The sequence below is a fragment of the Falco cherrug genome, chromosome 8 (genome assembly GCF_023634085.1).
Source record: "Falco cherrug isolate bFalChe1 chromosome 8, bFalChe1.pri, whole genome shotgun sequence".
Lineage (NCBI taxonomy): Eukaryota > Metazoa > Chordata > Aves > Falconiformes > Falconidae > Falco > Falco cherrug.
Genome location: NC_073704.1, coordinates 20,620,209 through 20,643,219, shown reverse-complemented (window position 1 = coordinate 20,643,219; position 23,011 = coordinate 20,620,209). Strand labels below are relative to the sequence as shown.

General features: G+C 51.3%; 1 protein-coding gene across 1 annotated transcript; it reads right to left on the bottom strand.

The window, feature by feature from the left end:
• Positions 1-6,145: 6,145 nt before the first annotated feature.
• On the bottom strand, positions 6,146-7,493 carry DLX2 (distal-less homeobox 2). Its single transcript, XM_055719359.1, has 3 exons — positions 7,059-7,493; positions 6,649-6,836; positions 6,146-6,454 (listed from the first exon to the last, which is right to left on the bottom strand). Exons 1-3 carry the CDS (start codon positions 7,381-7,383, stop codon positions 6,146-6,148), a joined length of 822 nt encoding a protein of 273 aa, XP_055575334.1. The 5' UTR covers positions 7,384-7,493.
• Between the last annotated feature and the right edge of the window lie 15,518 nt (positions 7,494-23,011).

Genomic DNA, 23,011 nt, shown 5'->3' with positions numbered 1-23,011 from the left:
TTAATTCTGCCTTGTTGCTGACAAGTAGTTCATCAAATATCTGATTCGAAGATTTTCATAATGAGGATATTAATTAAACTATGAATAATCCAAAGGTGCTTATATTGAAACAATACCTCATTACAATGATTAAGTCCTGATTTCGAATATTATACCTTTAACAATTGTCACCCCGCAAACACAACCTTATGGATGAGCCTGTAAATGGCAAAATGTAATTTTGGGATATATTTTTTCCTTGTTGGGAAAAAAAAAGTGCCCCTCATTTTCAAACACTTCTGAAATAGGTTACACACAGCTTAATGATGATCAAAATGACTCTTTTCTGCAAAAAAAGACCCCAAAGTGCGCGTACAGCTGCAAACCCAAGAGGGTCAGCATCATTTCACTGTATTCTCTTCTTGATTACAAGCCGAGCCCATCAAACACAACATAATTACAGTAATTTCAGGTTTATTTATTCTAATGCAGTTTCCCCATCTCTCTGGTAATTATGAGCAATTTTTTCGCCCAGGGAATCTTTTTGCATTAACAAAAGAGATAACGCACTGAAAGCCAAATTTGCTGTGCATTGAGAAAAGCGAAGAAAAAAAAAATAAAATAGGTGCGAGCTGCCATCTCTGCAATTCTCCTATATTGGAGCTCTGCAAATTGCTTGCAGGTGTATGGAGCAGAGCTGTCAATAGGAAGGGGCTTCCAAATTAGCAAATGCACAATGTTGAAGTAATGAAGACAGACTTAGCAAAATTGCCAAACAACAGATACCTCTTTAATATCTTCCACCCAAAAAGAAAAAGGGGGGAAAAAATCCCTTTGGAGTGTCCCTGCGAACCCCCTTGAATGGCTGGGAGATGTTGTATGCGTGTCAATCTAATTGCAGAGCACAGAGCGGCCCCTGAAGCTGCGGGGGGGGGGAATCAAATATCGGAGCCCGAGCCCGTCTGCACTCGGAATTTGCTCCCTTAGTTTGACAGAGGGGCATCAACAATCCCCGCCGCCGCCCGCTCCGCTCTCCCCGCCGCCGGCCGCCGGCCCCGCTCCCGCCACCGCCGCCGCTCTCACGCCGGTGACAAAGTGCCATGTGCCCCCTCGCCCGGTGCCCTCCCCTCCCGCCTCTGGGCGCCGGGCGGTAACGCTGCCCTTTGCAAGGAACCGACAAGCGCACGCCGCGAACCCACCGCCGAAAACAAGCAGCCCCCTGCCCCCGCGGGAGCCCCGAGCGGCGAGTGCCCCGCTCCGCCCCGGCGCCGCTCTGCCCGCGCAGCGCTCCGCGGCTCGGTTCGGCTCGGCTCGGCTCGGCGCGGCGCGGCGCGGCGCGGCTCGGCCCGCGGGCTGCCCCGGCGCTGCGCGGCTCGGCTGTGCGCGGCGCCCCGCCGCCCGGCCCGGCCCGGCCCGGCCGGCCGCCCCGCTCCCGTCCCTCGCCCTGCGGGCAGTTTGCGGGGAGCTGAGCCGGCGGAGCCGCCGCCGGTGCTCCCCCCGCCGCGGGGCATCCGTCCGCGTCGCGCCCCGTGCACTCACCTACCCCCTCGGGAAAGGAGCCTGTGTCGCCACCCTTACCTTCCGCCTCAGTCCCTGAGGCTCTGGGCACAAGTCTTTGCTTTACAACAAACCAAAGGACCGAACGCGGCTTTTTGCTACGAAAGTTACAGGAGCGAGAGTGTGAGAGACAGGGAGAGAGGATCGGGAAGGGAGAAGGGAAGGGGAGAGGGAGAGAGGGGGGGGGAAACAAAAAAAAAAAAAAAAAAAGAAGCCGAGCACAATAATAATATCCTGAGAGTGCAAATGTGGATTGAGATCCCCCAGAGATGCACATGCCTCTGAGCGCAGCAGCCTTTTTGCAGCTCTGCTCTTGCAGAATATGACTGAAATTTTCTGCTATATAGCCTCTGTCTTTATAGCTGATGAAAAAAATTGCAGATTATTAGCATAAATGTTTACTCTTCATTACGCTGATGACATTGTGCACTCGAGATCTTGGTAATCTTTGGGAAAATTATGAGTAATTTTTAAAAATTTTAAAGCAGCAGCAGTTACCATGCAATTCAGGCTAATTCTGCGTAGGCTCCGAACGGATATAATTATCGAGGAGTCAAGATGTTATGCTAAAAACTATGCATTGATATTCCCATTTATTATGTACATACAACTTTGACAATGTTGATGCTTGAAATAGCAGGAAATTGTCTTGCGCAAAAATTACAGTCCATATTAGGACATGTGAAATTGCGAAGAATTATATAGTAATTGCAGGCTTTCAGATGGGAGAGCCAGAATGCTCAAACTAGTGCAAATGTGGATAAAATTACAGATCAGAGCAAAAATTAGGGAAAAAAGGGGTCTGGGATTTTTCAAGTTGGCTATAGGATTCCGGAAGTGTCTAATGCCACATGATTGCTGCAGCTTTAGGGGAGACATTCATGCCTCAAATAACTCCTTTTGCCAGAGCCGCTTTAATTGAATTTCTCGTGCTTTTTCTTTTCACCGGGCAAATGAGTAAATTGCCTACCCACGGCACAAGCCCGGCCGGCCCCGCCCGTGCGCCGGGGAGGCAGAGGGTGCCCCTCGCCCGGGCGGCTGCCGGGCCGCCCCCCCCGGACCGGGCTGGCCGCCGAGCCGTCACTTAGCCCGGCCGCCCCCCCGGCCCCGGCCCCGCTCAGCCGCCCCCGCCCGGGGCCGGGGCCCATGGTGGGGGGGAGGGAGCGTCGACGCTGGGACGTGGGGCGGAATCAGCTTAGCCCCCCCCCCACCCCCGTAACCCTTCCCGGAGGGCTGGGGAAGAGGGGCAGCTCTCGCCCCCGGCTGCCCTGCCCCCCGCCGCTTTCCCGGCCCCGCGCGGCCGAGCCCCGCGGAGCTGCCGCCTTGTGCGGGGCCACACGGCTCGCAGCGGTGCCTGCCCCGTCCTACCGGACAGGGAAAGAGCACGGGAGCGCAGATCACCAACACACACCCGGCTATACGTGTGCGCCTGCCGTGCGCGCGGAAGCCCCGCGCGCCGATGCAGCCGCGTGCCTGCGCCGTCGGCAGCGCGGTGCGAGCCGCATCCCGAGCGCGTGCGGGCAGCGGGCGAAATGCCGAGCCTGGAAGGGCTCCGGGAGCTGCGGGGATGCTGCAGGGTGAAGCACGAAACCCCCACGCGCACACCAGGTGCGGGCAGCCCAGAGAGAGCTGCTAGCGGGCACCAGATAAATGCTCATGAATAAATAATAAAATAATACACCGCGAAATAGGAGACGGAAAGCGCGGAGGGCGACAGGGACGGCCCGCGGTCTCCCCGGCTCGGGGCGCTCCGCTCCCACACGGCTGACAAGCGACCCCCGCCTGGGCAGGGCTCTCCCCCCTTCCCCGGGACCCCCCGCCGCTGCCGGTATCCTGCCCGACCCCACGGGGCCGAGCCACGCTCCGCACCGCACCGCTGCACCGGGCTGGAGTCGCTGGGCGAGGGTGGGCGGCGGGGAGGGGACTGGGGAGCAGGTGTTTGGGGGAACTTTATTTAACAGCGACAAGCGCCTGTAAAAACGACGAGGCGGGAGGGCGGGGGTGTTGTCCCTGTCCTGGCCATGTCCCGCGGCCACGGCCTCCTCGCGCATCCCGGACCAAAACCTGTTACCTGGTAGAGGGGGTGTCCCTGTCCCCTGACACCCCCCGGCCCGCGAAGGCACCGCGCGCTGCCGTGAGCACAGCCCCTGACAGACCGCGGGGGGTGGGGGAGTGTCCGCACCGCGGCTCCCCACGCGTGCCCCTGTCTCTGGAAGCGGCCCCGCTGCCTCCCGCCGCCCCCACCCCCCAGTTCCGTGCCCGCCGCCCCATCGCTTCGCTGCCCGCCAGCGGGGAAACTCCTTCCCCCCGGCCCGAGCGGGCCGGAGGCCAGTGCAGCCGGGTCTGCCCGCGGCCGGGAGGGTGGCGGCGGAGAGAGGCGAGCGGCACGGTTTCCCGGGGGGGCTCTGGGGTCTCCTCCCCGTCCGCGCCGCCGGGGCAGCGCCGAGGCCGGCGGGCAGCTGCCCGTTCCCTCTTTGTCTCTCCCGCTCCCTCCTCTCGCTCCCTTTGCAGCCGCGTCTCTCGCCCTCCAACACCCCCCTCCTTCTCTCTTCCTCACTCCTCCTTCGCCCCCCTGCCCTCCTCCCTTCGCCCCAAGCTTTCCCCAGGCTCTCAGGAGCAACCCGCCCCCCGGCGTGTCCCCCGTGGGGCCGGCCCCCCCGCGCCTTCCCCGGCCCCGCCCGGGCTCCTCATGCCAAGGCCTGTCGGGAGAATCCCGGCCGGGCTGCACATTCCCTGCCCCGGGCGAGCTGGCCTGGGCCTCTTCATCATCTTGTCTGCAGCGGGACCCTGCGCACCGGGCCCTCTCCCCCTCCCCCACCACCCTCGCAGGCCGGCGGGGCCCTCGGGGCAACAAGGGGCAGAGACCACCCTCTCACCTCCCTTTACTTCTCCAGCCGTCAGGACCTCCAGGGGTGCGGCCCGGAGGGGTACCCTCCTCAGGGTTATGGCTTGGAGGGGCACAGCCGGGAGGGGCACGTCCCAAGAGGGGCAGCCTAGGAAGGGGTTCAGCTCGGAGAGGTGCAGGGTACGGGGCCTCCCAGAGGGCTACATCCTGGAGGGGTCCAGCCCTCAAGGGATACATCCCAGATTGAGATGCAACTTGGAGGGGGGTTCAGTCGGCCTGGAGGGATCAAGCCCTCGCGGGGTACATGCTAGAGGGGTTCAGCTATGAGGGGTGAAGCCAGGAGGGCTGCATCCCAGGGGGTTACATCCTGAGGGGTCCAGCCCTCCAGGGGCACATCCCAGAGAGGCCCAGCCGGTGCTTCCAGCCCTCGAAAGGGCCAAGTGAGGCTCTGGGGCAGCCACCGGCTCCGGCCCAAGCAAAGCTCCCGGGAAGGCTGCCGGCCTGGGTGCTGCCGACGGCGAAATTTCCCCGGGGCAGGGCTGCGCCCCGGGACCCGCTGCAGGAACGCTCCGGTCCCCGGACACGGCCCTGCCCCAAACCCCTCTGGCCCGTCTGGGAGACGGCAGGAGACAGTCCCGGGCGAAATGTCGCTGGCGCCAGTGGGCGGGGGCGGGGGTCGCCTCTGGGCTGCTGCCGGCAGCGCTGAGTGATGCATGGCTTCGTCGAGCAGACTGGCAGGGGCGATTTTGTTGTAGACGCGAACGGGGACCAGGGACGGGAAACAAGGTGAGGGGGGGGTTGCCGGCTTGCGGCAGCAGTTGCAATGGGGAGGGGGTGGAGGGAACACAGCTCTCCCCCCTCAGCGAGAGCCGGGGTCCGGATCGACACCCCCAACCTCCCCCGTCCCCAAAGAAACTCAGCGCGAGCACCATGGAAACAATAATTTATTTAAATAATCTCTGCTTACTGTAAAAGAAACATTAAAGAGTGTTTAAGTTTTCCATAATAAATAACCAAAAATACCCTTTTTTCATTGTGGTTTGCTTTTTTTTTTTCTTTTTCTTTTTTTCTCCACGACTCTAGACATCAAACGGCGCAGGGGCAGGAGCAGTGGCTGGGTTGCCGGCGGGGGGGCGGAGGGAAGGAAGGGCTCACGGCGGCTCGACGGCCGCCCCGGGAAAGCCCCGTTGGGGCACGAAACCCACCCGGTGGCATCGCGCGGGCGGGAGCCCCCCCGCCGGGGGGAGCAGAGCCGCACCGGCCCCGCCGCTGCCACCGGCCCCCCTTGCCGGACGGTTTCGTTCATGACTAAAAAGTATAACTTCAACACGGGAGGCTCTTGTTTTAAATCTACATATAAAATTATTTATATTTTTTTAACGTTTTATTTTTGAATCCCCAACATCAAAGTGAGGTCCATCCGCAAAGGCACCTATCAACTTTAAAAAAATAAAAAATAAAGTTAACCAAAGTTCTGCACCGGTGGTTCGATGAAAATGCCGGGGAGGAGGAGGAAGGACGGAGCGCGGGAGGTGGGTTCTTGCTCCGCAGCGCGGGGATGTTGGCGGCGGGAGGGCGGACCCCGCGGGGCCGCGCGCATACGGGCTTCACCGCCGACGGCGCGACGGGACGGGACAGGGCGTGGAGCTGCGCGGTTCCTCCCCGCCGGGACGGCCGGAGCCGGCTTCACCAAAGCACCAGTGCTGCACCTCGGTGCCCCGCGGCCGCCGGGCGCGGCGCCGCGGGCTGCAGTCTCTGCGGCGCCTAGAAGATGCCGCCGCCGCCGTGGTGGTGCGGGGGCTGCGCCGGCTGCGGGAGGGGGGCGGCCGCCGGCAGGTGCGCCGGGCCGCCGGGCGCCGGCGGGTACCACGAGTAGCTACCGAGGAAGGCGGCGGCGGGGCTGGGGCTGGCGGTGCCGCCCGCCGTGCGCGGGTGCGGAGCGAAGTCCCAGGCGGGGGGCGAGGCGGGGGGCGGCGGCGAGGCGCTGCGGCGGGGGGGCGGCTCCGCCGGGATCTCGCCGCTCTTCCACATCTTCTTGAACTTGGAGCGGCGGTTCTGAAACCAGATCTTCACCTGGGGGGAGAGGGGTGTCAAGCGGCCGCAGCCTCCGCGAGGCCGCCCGCGGCGGGTCAGGGACGAGCAGCAGCTCTCGCAGCCCCGAGCGCTGCGGGCCGAGCCCCCTCCCACGTCCGCACCCGACCCCGCGGAGGGCGGGCGGCCCCGGCGCGGCACGACGTGCCCGGGGCCCCGCGGCGGGGGAGCCCTACCTGTGTCTGGGTGAGGCCGAGGGAGGCCGCCAGCTCCGCTCTCTCGGGCAGGGCGAGGTACTGGGTTTTCTGGAAGCGCCTCTGCAGAGCCGCCAGCTGGAAGCTGGAGTAGATGGTCCGGGGCTTCCGCACTTTCTTCGGCTTCCCGTTCACGATCCTGATCTCCGGCTCGCAGTCTTCCTTCTCTGCTGCGGCAGAAACGGCGGCCCCGGTGAGAAGAGGCGTCCCCACCGCCCCGGGCCCAGCCCGCAGCGCGGCATCACCACCCGCCCCGTCGGGGCGGCGACGGGCGCCCTCCCGGCCCACCCCGGGTCCCGAGCCCCGACCGCCTCCCTCGCCGTGCCTGGCGGGGCCTCCCGGCTCCTGCGAGCCGCGTCCCAACCTCGCCCCTCCCCGGGGCTCAGACGTACCGGAGTCGTTGTTGGCCGGAGAGGCCCTGCTGCCGTAGGGCCCGTAGGAGCCGTAGGCGGCCTGGTAGCCCAGGTCGTAGCCGGCCTTGGCGGAGTAGGGGGCGGTGCCGCCGCCCGCGTAGGGGTAGGAGCCCACCGGGCCGTAGGGCGGCCCGCCCGCCGCCCCGTGCTGCTGGTTGGTGTAGTAGCTGCTGTCGGTGGCCGTGGAGACGGGCAGCGTGGGGGACTCCTGCGGCTTGTGCAGGCCGCCGTGCTGGTGGTAGCTGCCGGCGGAGATCTGGCTGGCGTGCATGTCCGGCACCAGGCTCTCCAGCACCCCGGTCATCCCGCGCCCCCGCCCGCCGGGGCACGGGCCGCCGCCGCCGCCCCGCGGCCGTCCCCACCGGGGAGAGGCAATCAGGGACGCGCCACCATGGTCGCCGCGCTGCGCTGCGCTCCGCGCCCGCGGGGCCGGGCCGGGCCGGGCAAACCGCGCTCCCGCCGCCGCCAGCGGGACGGGCTCTGCGGCGCCGCGCGCCGCCGGGACGGCATTTAACACCGGTCACGTGGCGCGGCGCACGTCACCTAGCAACAGCCAATGGGGCGCCCGGCCACCCCGTATCCCCGCGGGTTCTCGGGGCACGGGCACGAGCTGGCCGCGGGGTCGCGCCCGGCGTGGGGCTGCGCGGCGCCACGGCCGCCCCGGCGGCGACGGGACCGGTTACCGGGACCGTCCCCGGCCCCGTCGTACGGTTCATTCCACCGTCCCTCTTCGCCGGCGCGGTCCGACGGGGCGGTCCGGCCCCCCCCCGCTGGCGAGCGCTCGGGTCTGCGACTCGGCCCGGCCGCTTCTATCGCCCTGTGCCCGGTGTGTGCCCCCGCCCGCCAGGGAAAGGCCCGCGGTGTCCGTCCCGTCCCTCTGTGAAGGCACAGCCCGCGCGGGCGCTGCTGGCGGCGGGCGCCAGTAGGACGGCAAGCGGCGGGCGGAGCTGGAGGGGGGGCCTCGCGGCTATTCTGGCCCCGGCGGAGCGGCCGCGTCGGGGGTGTGCGGCACCCCCCTCTCCGTACCGGGCTGGCAGCGCTTTCCCGCGAAACCTCGCAACGTCACGCGCGGAGCGGGGACGCTCCGTCCGGTACACACGCACATGTATTTTACAGCACGGCAGCTGCTGGCGGCACCCGCGGAACGTCCCTCCGCGCGGCGGCCGGTAACGGCGCGTTGTTGCGACCCGGGCACGACAGCGGAACCGGCGGAGCCGGGCACCCCGCGCAGTCGCCCGCCTCCCTGCCCGGCCCGGCCGGCCTGCGGCTGCACCGAGAGGGGCACCGGCCATCGAGGCTGCTGTGGGGCGGGCGGCGCTGCCCTGGGCCGCCCTCTGCCGGGCGGCAGGAACGGGCGGGCGGCCGCGGGCAGCCGGCACGACGTCTCGGAGCCGCGGGGAAACGGCTTTGAGCTGATGTTTATGTTTGTATGTTATTTTCTCTCGGCCGACCGCCTCGCCGCGGAGCCGAGCCGCTTGCCCGGAGACGCGCTTCTTTCGCGGGGCGATGCCCGATCCCGGGGCTGCGGGGGCGGGGCGGGAAGCTCACGGGTGTTCAGCGTGGGCCCCCGCGGAGAGGGCAGAGGGCGGCGGCGCTGGCGTGGGGATGGCAGTGACAAAAACGAGGGGGAAAAAAGAGACTCCGGCCGCCCCGGCGTTATTTGCAAAGGGCCGGGGATGGGCGGCCCCAGCGCGAGCCGCGGCGCGTGCCCCCTCAGGACCCCCCGCGCGCTGGGCGCGGCGCCCGCTCCCTCACGGCGCAGGTGCCGGTGCCGGCCGTCCCGCCCCCGCCGCCGGCCGTCTTCGCCCGGGCCGCGGCCCCGCTGCGGTCTGTTTGAAGCGGGGCGCGGCTGGAGCCTGTCCGTCTGTGCCCGGCGGGGCGTCGGCGCGGCGTCGGGCGAAGGTGAGCGTGGCCGGGCCGGGCTCCCGTGACGCCGGCGGTGGCAGGTGCCCCCGGTAGTGGGGCCGCAGCGGGCGGGGGGCCCAACCGGGTCGGCGTTAAGCCCGGGGTGCCTCCGGGAGAACCGGGGGTGGCACCGCCGGTAACCTGGCGCCCGGCCCTGCCGGGGCGAGCGGAGCCCGCGGAGTCCCGGGGGCGGGCCGGGAGAGAGCAGCCGCGGCTGCGGAGACGGCCCGGCGGGCCGGCGTGCTGCTGGCTGTCTCGGGCATAGTTGGTATTTAACGCAAAGGAAGCTGGCTTATGAAACCTGCTGTCCCAAGCCGCGGCGGTGCGGTGCGTGCCCGCTGCTGGAGGGGGCCGGCAGGCTGGAGCCGCCGGGGGTGGCGGGCGGCCGGCTGCCCTTCGTCAGTCACGCTTGGAAGCAGGCGAAGGAGTAAGATAAAAACAGAAAAAAAATGGGAGAAAGGCCGTGTCGCCTTACATTATCTCATTCTGAGGGCTTAATAACGCAAAGGACTTTATTGGAAATTTGTCTTGCTATGTGGCAAAACCCTTTTTTTAAAAAAAAATAAATTAAGTGTTTCGGTGCTGTATAGCCCCATGCTTGTGCATGGTGGTTCAAACAAAAAGTTAAGGCATGGTTTTGTTTACTTCAGTTTATATGAATAGCCTGCATTATGCAAGTCGTTCCGCATAAGTTAGCCCAGGGCTCGAACATTTAAGTGAATTGTCACATGGTAGCTGCTCCAGTCTTACAGCTTTGTTCCTGCAATTTGTTCTGGTGTGTGGAGGCCCAGGCTGTGCTGGAGTGACTGCGTGGGAGTTACACATATATTCACACAGCTGATCTTGTAGGTGTGATTTTATTTCTCATTTGCCTGAACTTTGTTCGTAAGGTGGCTGTTTTAAACACCAACTTGAATAAATAAGGGCATGACACCTTTGAAGGTGAGCAGGTGCAGGGGGGAAGACATCAGGTGGAAGTGAGGGAGGGCAGGCTGATTGTACTAGATAAGAGACAGCTCGACTAGACTACTATGAATCTTTTAAAACATGCTCTTCTGAATTGGTCTTGGTATTAGCCAAGGGCCAGCCTGATGCCATTATTTATGTGGTTTTGTGTTCTCATGTTGATAGCTTTAATTCTACTTATTTTTGTCTCTGCTTTGGGAATTGTGGATATTGTGTGGCTAGGTAATTAGAAAAGACCCAGGAACAATGGGGCATGAGGTAGAACTTCAAAGGAGAGGAGGTGTGTTTTGTATACTTGCTATCACTGCTCTGCAGTCTTGCTTGGTTTTGGTGTAGTAATCATGTTACTATTTATGGCCTGTGAGAAGGAATGTTTGGGTGATGCAAAATATGTATCTTATGGACATTAGTCGTTCAGTTACACATGGGAGGGAGGTGCTTGCCTTCTCGTTGCAGAGCAGTTCACTGTTCAAAAGTTTTGGTTGTGAGGTTTATATGAATGTACAGCACTTATTGCCAGAGGCTGCAAAACTGTTGATTGGGCTTTGTTGTTGACTTTTTTGTTTTAAAACCTCGTGCAGCTAGGACTGTGGACATACTTTGTTTATCGAGTATACTAAACGGTGTGTACAAACACAAGAAAGGACTATCAGTCTTCAAAATCACCATGTCTCTAGCTCATCAGTTTGTAATGGCTATAGTAACTCCTGCCTGGTATGTTTGTTTTATTTTTTATTAACTGTTACTTCTGATTCTCTTCCTGAAACAGACTTCACCTGAGGAAAAATATGAAAGCACTTGGATGCTACATCCTCAGTCTTTATATAAGGTATAGATTTAACCTAGGGATCAACAGGGAAAGTTGTTCCATGATGTTTTAGCTCAAGTTTGACTTGAAGACAACCACATTCAGTATTAAGAGATTAATTTTTAATCTGCTGTAGTTGTTAATATTATTTTATTCATTATGATCCACAACTGCCTGAACCATTTCACTTATTTTATTGGGAATGTGATGAATCTTGGGGAAATGGGCCTGTTATTTCTGATAATGCTGCAAAAAAGTAATTGGACAGCAGTCCCTACTGTAGTGGCACACAAACAAGTATGGGTTTCTTTTCATGGTTGTGGAAAATGCTTTCCAGTGGATTTGTGGTAATACACTGCATGGTATAGTCCTGAGGGTTTCCCTTTCTAATAGAAGGGTCATTTAAATAATGTGCCAGATGAAGCCAGGAGGAGGGTTTATGTTTGCATTGTACCTATGAGATCTGATATTACACTCTGGAGTAATGGTAACAGTTAAATCTTCCTTTTCCAAGGGATTAAGCATATCAGCTTTTAGGGAATTGTATGAATCTTTTCAACGCCCATCCAGAAGCTGGCTACCTGCTATGCTTAGTTTCAGAATCTAGCGTTATAATTTTCTTCTCTAAAAACTGTTTATTGTCTCATCCATCTGTGCCTCCAATTACTTCATTCCAAAAATCACAAAACGCTTTTGGGAAGAATATGCCCCCTTGTGTGGCTTCCCGAGTTTGGGTTTTTTTTTTTCTTAGCTTCTTGTAAACAGCTTAAACAAGCATGATAAGAGAGATGGGCTCTGTAAAATCCTTTTCAGAGTTGTTTACTAAGCTGTCATGGCCCCAGTTTATCTTTCTCGGTGAAGATTCGCTGGCAGCTCAGCACCTTTTAACTGGAAACCTTTGCAGACTGGAGCACAAACTGTGCTTTTTAATAGTGAATTAGTCTGGTGGTGTTCAGCACAGGTGTTTCTCATCTGTTTCCTTGTGCTATATTGAGGAAGTACACAGCCTGATACATTGGAGTGAGTAACACCAGCATGCTCTTGGGTCTAATTATTGCTACAGATGTGGGGTGAAGGAAGGAGGATTTGTGTGCAGAGTGTGAAGGCAGTAAGGCAGCAGTCCTCCATGTGGGGCACATGGGTTTTGGGAATAAAGCAGAGCACACCCAAGCAGTCTCTCTTGCCTCCTTTATGGCTGTGAAATCCCACCCAGTGCTTAAGCAGGGCTCTTTAGGCTGTTCTGACCACCTCTTGTGTTTCCAGATTATTACTTTTTTTCATTACCATCTGTGTCATAAGTAACAGCACTGACAAAAGCTGTATGCTTTTTTCTATAGAAGGGGATTGGTAGAACAGCTAGAAGGTAACCTTTTTAGTAGTGCTATATGGGAATGTTAACTAGCCATGGGTTAGGCAACCATGGCTGCAGGTACATGTACACTCTGGAGCTGGTGATTCCGAGTCCACTTTATACTGGATTTGAGCAAACTCGGGTTTAGCCCACAGGTAAATCTTTGTTGAAAGCTTTTTGTGTGTGAATATTTAGATGGAAAAAATACGTAGTAAGATCATATGTGAAAAATACTTTCAAGATGAATCATTAGGTAATTTCTAATATTGCTGTAGATGACAAGTGCAAGAGAAGCTGAGAGGCGTATTTTGTGGGAGCAGATTTAGGCTGAGTTGGTAACTTGTATTATTATGAACTCTTGTTTTCCACAGGTAGTGGAAAACAGATTTATTTATTTATTTATTTTCCCCTTGATTGTAACATCTGTGCAACCTTTACCTGTGCAGTCCAAGTACAGTTTAAGCAAACTGTTTAACACTGAGAATAAGCTAGACTGCTTTGGTTTTACTTTATAATAAAATATTATTATATTTATCAATAAAATATAATTATTAAGGGTTCAATTTAGTGGACAATGGTATTTGGAGCTGAGAAACACTCTGTCACCTCAATGTGCTTGGATGAGTTTTGATTTGTAGTGCCAGTGTAGTTTCGTCTGGAGCATGTTGCTTGAGCTGACACCTCCTCTGACTGGCCAATAAGGTCTGTTCATGCTGGAAAACATGAATGTCTTGCTTGGAAGGATGGAATGTTTGTTTTGCTTTAAAGAAGATATGCTCCAGAACAGACCTCCTAAGTGGATTATACAGCTGCAACACACTTGGGGCAAGTCCTAGGTGGCTGCATTTCCAGCTGGAATACCATACTAAATTGACTCAAACTGCGGGCAATGCAGACTGCAGAGCCTCTTCATGGGAACACTTGGACATATGCTCCAGGATTTGGCAAGGGCTCTCCCTAGTCTTCGTAGGCAGCTTAAGCAGAGATGGTGAATTGCTTGAAGTAAATTTAAAATAAAATCTTTTCCTGTAGTGAGAAAATATGCACATAAAATCACAAAAAGTAATTGTACTTGTAGTTAATTTTAATTTTCTTTTTGTTTTTAAAAGTGGTAAAGTCAGCATGGTCAGAGGTGAGTGAGTTGGGATGACTTGTGAAGCCACAGCTGTCCCATGAACTGGCTGGGGGACCATTTTTTTGAGCTGTGTAGCTGAAGTCTCTCGTGTAAGTATGAAAACAGAGGGAGTTTGGGGCAGTGAGTTGTTTGTGAGGAGCATTCAACCTCATAGTCTGCACACATATCTATCCTGAAATTGTTCCTCGCTTGGAGGGAAGGGGATGAAAAGAACTCTGTTCAGATTCACAAAGAGTTACTGGCCTTTTGTTTCCTTGTGGTTGCTTAGCTTACAATATTGGCAGGTGCTTTACACATGTATTTCATCTGAGAGTATTTTTCCTGTTGGCAGAATGCCTAGATCTGGGAATTACATGCGTTTTATGAGCGCTGCTATAAATCTAAATAAATTAAATTAGAATGTTGCTTTTGACTTGTATGCATGGCTGTCAGGGGTTAGTGTTGTCAACTAAACAATCTCAAACTCCTTGAATGTTCTTAATTTTTTTTTTCTTTACTTGGAAACTAAATAACCCACGAGTAGGTAAGATACTGAAAACTGAGGTAGAGCACAGCAACTGCTGAGAAGGGATAAAGTGGTATGTGGGAAGTTAGCTAAGAAAATTCGATTGCTTTTGGGCCCTCTTACATTATTAAGTGACTTTGCATCTAATTTGCAAAAGTGGTTGAACAAATGGATTAAAAATAATAATGGGAACATCCACGTGTAAAGAATCTAAGTGGCCACAGGATGTCCCCACTGTTCCATGCTGTTGCATCCGGATAGGCCACTTACCCTGTAGTACAAAGCTTCATGGTTTAAGTGTGAGACTTTATATGTTGGAGGTTTATCATTGATTTTCATATTCCCAATCCTTATTAATTGACAGGGCAACCAACTAACATCTGGTCTGATGGAGAGAGAAAAGGGAAAAAGAAGAATGCTTTGCTTGGCTGGCTTGTTTTAGGTCTGAGTTCTCTTTTAACTTCCAAAGATTAGGAATGGACAAGACTTGTTTTTTTTTTTTTTTTTTTTTTGAACACTTACTCATTCCATGTGAATGCGATTTGGTTGCTTAAATTAGAATGTTAATTTAATCAGAAAGGTAGTTTTCTGCCTACTTTTAAAAGCCTGCTGTAGTTGGTTTGCATGTTGACTAAGAAATCAAAGGGGGTACTTCTCTAAGGGCTTGTCTGAGCAAGGCTGGTGCCATTGAATAAACTGAAGTGTGAAAGTAAAAGTAATGTTTTAGGGTTGTTAGGGTAACTTACCATGGAAGTGGTTTAATTTAAACAGAAGGAAGACATTCTGCAAAAATAATGTATCTGTGCAGGAAGCTGGTGCAGAGAATAGCTACGCTGGTACACCCTGGATTCTCAATAACTTATGTGTCCAAAAACTATGTACCATATGTGATGGAACAGATCATGGCTGATGCTATGCAGGGATATATGCAGGGGAAAGTATAGAGCATAAGGAGCTCTACATTAGGGCTGGGACTTTATGTGGAAAACCTCCCAAGTCCAAGACCATGCTGTTACATGTAGGCTATGGCAGCAATGTTTTCCTTAAGAATTCTTTATAGCTACAGCAACTATATCCAATTGCTTCAGATTTTCAGCATCTCTGAAAATCACAGCCTATGTTTTGAAGTCAGATAGTTTTTGAGATGAGGAATGATACCATTTTGGTTAGCTGCTTGTGCCTGGAAATCCATGCAGTGAGGCTTTTGTACAGACAGACATACTTTTTTTACATGCATGTGGCCATTCAGCCTTCTGGGAAAACCTGAAGAGGAAACTCTTCTTCCCTGAGCAGGCTGTTGCTTTTGGTAGTCCTTTCTGCAGTGCAGGAGCTGAGAATTACTTTTTAGTGTCAGTGGCACACTTGTCTTTTCCTACTGACTTGAAGGCTGCAATAGTGGCAGCATTCTGCACTCTTGTTTATCTGGTAGCTTCCAGGCTTGGATTATCTAGCCTATTTTAAATAGCTCTGTAGACCAGACTTGTCTAAATAACTAGAGTAATTATGCTGCAAACAACAGATGACTGGCATTTCACCCAGAGATGTTTCTTTGGGAGTTGGTAAATGTGAGTTTTCTTTCTTAAGAAGAGCTACTTTAGAAGTAAGCTTGGAGTGTAGCACTGAGTTAACGCATAAACTAAATCTATTCTTGTCCATAAGGGCATGCTACCCAAATCTGTATGATTGTATATGCTTTTGTTATTGAAAGAGCTTGGGGGGAGACAAAATAGGTGTTTTATGTGGAAATATGTTAGCTTTTTTGTACCTATGGTTTTCATGACCAATGTGAAAGGATTTTTATGAAGGCGGCATCTGCTATCATCCACTTTAGTATATGGAAAATTCCCTCCAGACCAGACTCCTCCTACTGCTACCACTGCCTGCTTGGTCGGCTCATTGACATCAGAAATAGCTTTGCATGAAAGACAAAACTCTGATGGATCTGTTAGTGAGGCTAGTACTGTTCAAAACAACAGGACTCTTATGTATCTAGAGAATGCAAATCTTGACTCAGACCTAGTCTTTCAAGTCTTACAGTCACTGATGTGAAGTGATCCAATGATGGAAGCTGATCACCAAACAGATAAAACTTTTACAGTGCTTCTGGAACTGAAAGGCTGGAGTTGCAGTACAGTGTGTGCAAGGCATGAACAACTGGGCTGTTGAACTCGGACTGGTCAGGTTTTGTAAGGAGCCTGCAGTGCTGCTAATTGAGAATCCTGTTGTGTAGGTTTCAGATGGAAGAGTAACTGCATTACTAAGTGCACCGCAGCAAAGGAAAAGGCCACCTTACAAGCAGGGAATTTGTGTGCTCTAATTGAGGAACTGTGAACAGTTGTTCTTGAACAATGTGAGGCAGCACATACTGGGAGGAATAATTGCCCTTCAGACATAAACTATGGGTTGCATGCTTGCTTAGTAATACTTTTTATGTTCCCTTGGCTACTGTCTTCCTTTTTTCTTCCTGCATATGCATACCATTCTGGAATGGGGAATAATTAGTGCAGGTTTTCAGTGAGAGAGCCAGCTGCCTGGAGGTTATGAATTCTCTCCTTTCCTCATTCCCTAGCAGGAATAAGGCAGGAGATGGCATTCCTGCCTGGTTGTGTTCAGGTCACTTACTACATCTCATTCTGTGTATCTAGCCCTGTAAATGGTTAGAAGAAGGCAGCAATAAGAAATGTGGTCTCGGGTCCACTATCTACAGTATGGCATTGCTGACATGGCTCTTCTGGCTTTGTGTGTGTGTCTGTGTGGCACAGGAATGCAGCGGTGCTGTGACTGGAGTATAGCAGCTGCCAGCTTGCTGTGGGAATCGGAATTCAGATGTTGCTGCCTCTGATCAGAAGAGATGTCTGCCACGTCATCAGCCAGCTTGACTTCTGGAAAGAAAAACGAGGTGGGGAACACTGCCTGTCCAGGTTATTGGCCTCTGTGTTAGCTGGTCCAGTCTTGACAAAATCCAGGAGCAGAGACAAACAGATAGGAAGGTGCCTTCATAACCATATTGTTAGGAAAAAAGCTTTCTTCCGGGAGATGGCACATTTCCACCAGGTGTTGGCAGGGAGACTCCAGCCCCCTGGTGGAGGAGGAAATCCTGTTTTACTTTTCATTCATCCAGCAATGAAGACAGACCTTTCCTAGAAAGATAAAATAGGTATGACGGGAAGAATTCCTCTAACTGGTAACTAGCTGTGGCTGCCAGCTGGTGCTCACCTAGCATACCTGTAAATGTTAAATTCTGTTGTTATATCAATGGGGAGCTGTGGAGGGGAGAAGAGATTACTGTGTGATGAGAGGAAGCGTGAAACTCACCTGGCTCTGGAGGGGGAAGGAGAGAGCACTGTCATCGCTCAGGTGGGGTGGGGGAACAATGTGTTTTGCAGTCCAGAGATTTGCTTTTTATTATGTAAAACATAAAGCATAAACACTGTTAAGTTGAACCAGAGCTTTTTTTACTGTTATTGAACGTCATCTTTTGTATGTGCGATGAAGACACTAAATATTTTTTAATTCTACAAGTGTCCTCGCTGTTCTGGGGAGGACTGGATAGAGGTAATTTAGCAGTTTGTAAGAGTTATCTGTCTTTAAGACAAAAATGTATTGGTTTTGATCCCTAGTTTGCATGACCTAGTTAACTAGTTAAGTTTCTCAGAGCTCTGCAGAGACTTAATAGTAACCTTGCATTGTAATTTGCAGCTCTTCAAAAGAATACCAAGTTTCAACAAATGTATTACAGTTGAAGATGTGCTCAGTGAACTGATAGCAAAGGTAAGTAAATAAGCTGCTGTGCCTGCTTCTGTCCTGTTTGCCTGATGTGCTACTCAGCAGTTACTTAAACATATTATAGGGAGGTAAATAAATTGGACCTTCCTTTCTTTCAGGTGACATCTGACAGCTAGCTGTTTTCTTGTTGCTTCTAATACATCTTCTCTTTTGACAGCAGCTCACTTGATGGAGTTGATGTGCTGTCTTTAACACAACTCTAGTGTCTGTTGTTAAGCCAGGAAGTCAGTGATGCATCATCTCTTGAAATTCTGTTAATCTTAAATTCTCATTGCTGTATACATCCTTTCTTATACTGTTATTTTTTTTCACTGTAAGGGTGGGCCACATTCTCATGGGAGTTGTTAAGGAAGCAGTTAAAGGTAACGTGTCATTTTAAAAACAAATGTACATCATGTCTGTTGCTTAATTGCACAATGATATGTAACAATACTCAGTTCATCCATGTACACAAATGTGGGGTTTGCACTGGCAGTTTTAGCAGGAGATTCTGGAAACCTGGGCTTTCTCCTTGGTGATGGTATTTGAAGGTGAAAAGTACAGCTGTACTTGTGAAAGCTGGCAGAAAAAGCTCTTTTGCAATAACAGTGGTTATACTCTTGCATCCTTACTCCCTACTGTTATGTGCTATTGAAAAATGGATGATTGAAATTTGAGTCAATGTAAACCACAACGGTCTTAATGAAAAATGTGGGAAAATAGTTTTAACATTTTTGCCAAGCAGCTTTAAACTGTGCTTAGGGGTAATATGAATAAATCTCAGGTAATCCTCTGCAGAACCTGCAGAGGAAATAGAACCATCTTGAGGATTTAATGCAATTCCTTCAGGAGGTTGCCTGAATGTAGTGTTTGGACTTAATCTGCACGGAATGTTCATGAAAAGAAACATCCTTGGCTAATTCCCTATTTGCATTAGGTATTTGTGCTCTTCTTACAAGAAGAGCAGCAATGCCTGACCTTTCTTCTGCATAAAACTGAAACTTCAAAACCACATTGCTATCACATGCCTGGTGTGTTTGTGTTTTCTTTCTGGAGCATGGCGGTATCTTTTGCACAAACATCACTGTTGTGACAAGGCGATTAATGGATAAGTGTTTTCTAAATCTGTCCACTTGGCTGCACTGTAGATTTATTAATGTTAACTTAAAAATCTTCCCCTCCTGGCTTATTTCCTGAAGTAGTCCTTCACCTGAGCTTGAAAAACTTTTAATTTCTTGAGGTGTTTCCAAAGTTCTGGAACCAGGTCTTCTGTCAGAACAAGATTTTGCAAAATCATCCTGAACGTGGCATAAAGGCCATAAAGAGTTTATATCCTCTGCCAGATTTTCACATCTACACTTGTAACATGTTGAATTCAGAAACTGAAGTGAAATTGTTTTGTTGGTCTGTCTGTGTGACATGTGCAGCATAGTTTTTGGGCAAAAGCATTTTTTTGGTGCTAAACCAGCTCTGGAGTTAGGATAAGGGGGTATGTGAGCTAGGTATAGCCATAGGGACTGGCACCTAATCCCCCTAAGGCTCGCCTCCCTGCACCTCTGGCCCTGGGTACATGCATAGGTTGGGCAGGAGCCACAGGAGAGCCTCCCACCCGGCCAAAACAGCTGCAGAGGAGGGGAGGAGGGCTCTGCACCACACTCCCTGCTCCCCAGTGGAGCCAGCTGTTCCAGTGTCCACCCTGGGAGAGCACTGGGCCTTTGGGAACAAGTGGGATAAAGCCAGTGGAACTTGCGCATTATGGGGGCATGAGGGATGGATGTAAGGAGGTGAAGAAACCAACTTGCTTTGTGATGGTTGTGTAGGCTTTCCCTAGTCCTTATCCTTTTTCTTGCTCTTGGTAGTTTTCTGCAGAATCTACTGCGTTGTGTGAGATGTGGCTGATCTCCAGTAGCCTCATAATGCTACCACCTCTTCTGAGGTACAGGAAAATTAAAACAAGAGCATGCACTGTCATGGGTCTCTAATATGGTCTCTACCAATGGGTTTCCAGACAAAGATCTGGACCCCACCTGATTTGAAAATTGTTTTGCTTTAGTAGGTGCTAACAGTTTTACTGTTTCATATCTCTGGCATTGAATATTGTGGATTGGGAATTATATTTCAGTAGAAACCCTTCTTAGGATGGCAGAGTATAGCTATCAATTTATGGATTACTTCATTCACATATTATCTATTATTATTACATATTGCTCCATCAAACACAGTATTAGCTTTAAAGATCATGCATAGAGGAACAGTGTTTAGTAATACATAGCATTAACAAACAGCATTACTTGGCAGCCTGGCCACCCAGCTTATAATAAAAGCTTTGGCTTTCACATCAGTGAGATCTTTGTATTGCTGCCAGCATGCTTTCCACAACACTGCTTCATGGTTGTGTAGAACTTCTGAGAGAAGACTTACAGAAATAACAGGCTACATCATTGTGCAGCAAGATTATACACTGCTTATCATAGATGAAGTGCTAAGTATTGGCTGAGTCATCAAAGAGATTGAGATTGATGTGTGTGTGAGTGGATGGCTGCATGTTTAACTTCTTACTTGTGTTCCTTGGTGTAATATTGTCTTAGCTGTTCAGCCTGGGTACTTTCACTAATACTTGCTGTGTTTAGCTACTGCCAATTTTGACTAAGCACAGTCACAACAAAGGGCAGAAATTTTCTAAACTTGTTCTTCCTTAGCTATCTGGGATATATCTGCCAAATTCCTTAAAAGAAGTTTTATTCTTCTTACCTGATGCTTCCAGTGGTCTAGTACACATAGATTAGCTGGATTTATACCTTCAAAATGTGCTTGATCATGATTTGCGAATGACTGTTTTTACAAGTATTCTGATTTTATAAAAGGAACTTTCTTGAATTAAATGGCTGCTCCTCTATTATATAAATGTTTAGCAGTTTCCCCCTTTTTCTTGTGCATATCAATGAGGTTTACTTCAAATCTCTCAGTTATTGCAATGGAATCAAAGACATTATAGCATGTGCCTGTAAATATGTAAGCAAAACAGTGGCTTGACCTAAAGGCAGCAATAAAATAATGACTTCAGCTATAAAAACTTAGAACAGTAATTTCTCCAAAACACTTTATTCTGTCTGGAGAATCAGAAGTTTGTTTTAAAAAATAGTCTGGAGCATTCAGGAAACTTACAGGTAAGGTCGTTCAAACACTCTAGTGCTACCCTGAGAAAATCAGTCTATGACAACTTTATCTTTCACCTCACAGTTATTATTATCAGTGAGCATTAACAGCTTTTATATTAGACTGAGAACAGCAACATCTTGCTATTACAGAGAAAGCTATGCAGCAGAAAATAATAGCTTGCTATTTCCTGTACAGCTTAAAAATAAATAGTGTTAGCATGTATATTCAGTTATGTGCTATATAAGCACTTCAGTTTAACTGTGCAAGAGACTTTGTTGGACATGTGCTTTTTTGTTTAGCCGCTAAGGCTTCATTGGTTCGTGTTTTGGGTTTTTGTTTTGTTTTTTTTTTTTGGTTGCTGATGGTCAGCGTTCAAACTGACAAGCAGTAATTGGAGGTCAGTAAGCTTGCTTCCAAGGCTGACTGAGGTGCTGGTTGTGTCAGGCAACCACAGCTGCTGTTGGCTGAAACTCTCCAGTTTCACATTGTGTTTTGGAAGGCTCTTGCAAGCCTCAGATGAGGTCACTGCATAACAGCAAAAGAGCAATGAGTGAGAAGCAACTAAGTTCTAGGATCCTCATTTTTACACTTTAAGGGATTAAGAAAATCTGTAGATCTGCTGTAAAAAATGTAGAACAAGAGCTGAGAAGAAACAAAGATGCAGCAGTAGTCTGAAAACAGCAGCAAGTGTACTAAGAGCTGTCTTCCAGGGTTAGGGGGTTTGCTGACTCTTAGACCTCTGCCTATTAGGTCATTAGTGCCTGGCTTCAACCTTTGATCTTTCTGCAGTTCTGGAAGCTCTCTTCATTTTTTTCCAACACAAGGCCAAAGTGTGTGATTACAGTGAGGCCATTGTACTAAACATCCCACATGGACGCAGCACAGAAGACTCGGAGTAGTGGCTTAATGTTGCAAGAATTCAACAATCTGCATTGTACAATGTATATTCATCTCAAAACAGCCTTTATTAAGTGAATAAGGCCTTGTTGTTTTTGTTTAAACAGAGTTTTTTTGCAGGAGGGAAGATGCACCTCAAGACAAGATAAGGGATGGATAATTAAACTCCCCTGTGACACATTAGACAGAGAGGAGAGGGCTGTTTGTCAAGTCAGAACTGTTGGAGAGCAAAGCTCTTGGGAGAGAATGAGGAGCAGCAACATGAGACCTCAAAAACTTGGGGACAGCAACACTGAATTGTGTTGTTAAGTGTAATGAAACTTGGACACCTTTGCTGTAACTCCTAATAATGTTGGAAAACCACCAGAGTTTATAAGTTCTGTGCAATGGATTAATTGGAGGCTTGACTAACCTGAAATTACTCGTATCTCGGGAGAAGTGTGCCCTCTAGGTCAGGACAGAGATGCTGGAAGTATGTGTGTGTTCCTTAAGAAAGGTTCCCCTGTTTAATTTTTAAGAAAAGTTTTCTTTTTCCCTTGGTATTTGGGTGAGTATGTAGTAGTGTCTTTAATGGTTTATTTTGATTGTCATGCATGGGTACCTTCCCTGGTGATTTATGTGCCAGATTCTTGGCCGTTTGGGGGCATCACTGACCGTTCAGGAGCATCACTGCAGATTTGGGAGTACAATGTGCAGATTGGATACACCCCAGTGTCTTTGGGCTTGTTCTGGTTGGTGGAGTAGGGCAAACCTGGGAGCTTTAACCTCTTTCCCTAGGCAGTGAAAGAAAAGGACTTGGAAATAACTGTATCTCCTGATTACCCAAGGCTGCTCTCTTGCATATTTGCTAACATGTTTGCTCCCTTCCTGCTTGTATGAAAATACCTGATATTTCTTAGCTTTGCTTTTATTGTACTCCACCACCACTGATGATCTGGAGTCCAGTAAGCTAACAGTACCCCGGAGCACAGCTTTCAGACTACTTTCTTGTAGTTTCTTTCTTGTTACTGTAGCAGTTACTTGCTTTTGGTTACCAGTGAGCTGTGCTAGTAGTTGCCAACTCTGACTGAAGCACAGACGTTTTGTTGGAGTTGCAGCACCTCTTTGTCTTCCTCCTCATCTTTCCCTAGTTTAGATGGCCCGCCCTCAGTGTTGCTCAGAGAACCTGCCCAGGAGCAGTGGGTGAAGCACTGAGTCATGGAAACAGGAGCTGTGTGTGCTGTGCCGGCAGGGTTCTTGGAGCACCTTGGGGCAGATGCCAGGACAGACTCATTCAAGCTCGCTCTTGCCTCTCAGGCTTAACCACTGGCAGGCTCTGTCTTGTCCCACATACCAGCACCCAGACTTGCATGGCATTACAGAGGAGAGTCCCAGGATGTCTGTGCTGTAAACAAAGATGTAGCTGTGGAGCCAAATACTGAAATCTTTTGAAGGTCTCAGA

Coding starts and splice junctions, on each gene's coding strand:
- DLX2 (XM_055719359.1), bottom strand. CDS start 7,383: ATGACCGGGGTGCTGGAGAGCCTGGTGCCGGACATGCACGCCAGCCAG. Junction 6,837..7,058: donor TCCGGCCAACAACGACTCCG/GTACGTCTGAGC, acceptor TTTCTGCCGCAG/CAGAGAAGGAAGACTGCGAG. Junction 6,455..6,648: donor TCGGCCTCACCCAGACACAG/GTAGGGCTCCCC, acceptor CTCTCCCCCCAG/GTGAAGATCTGGTTTCAGAA.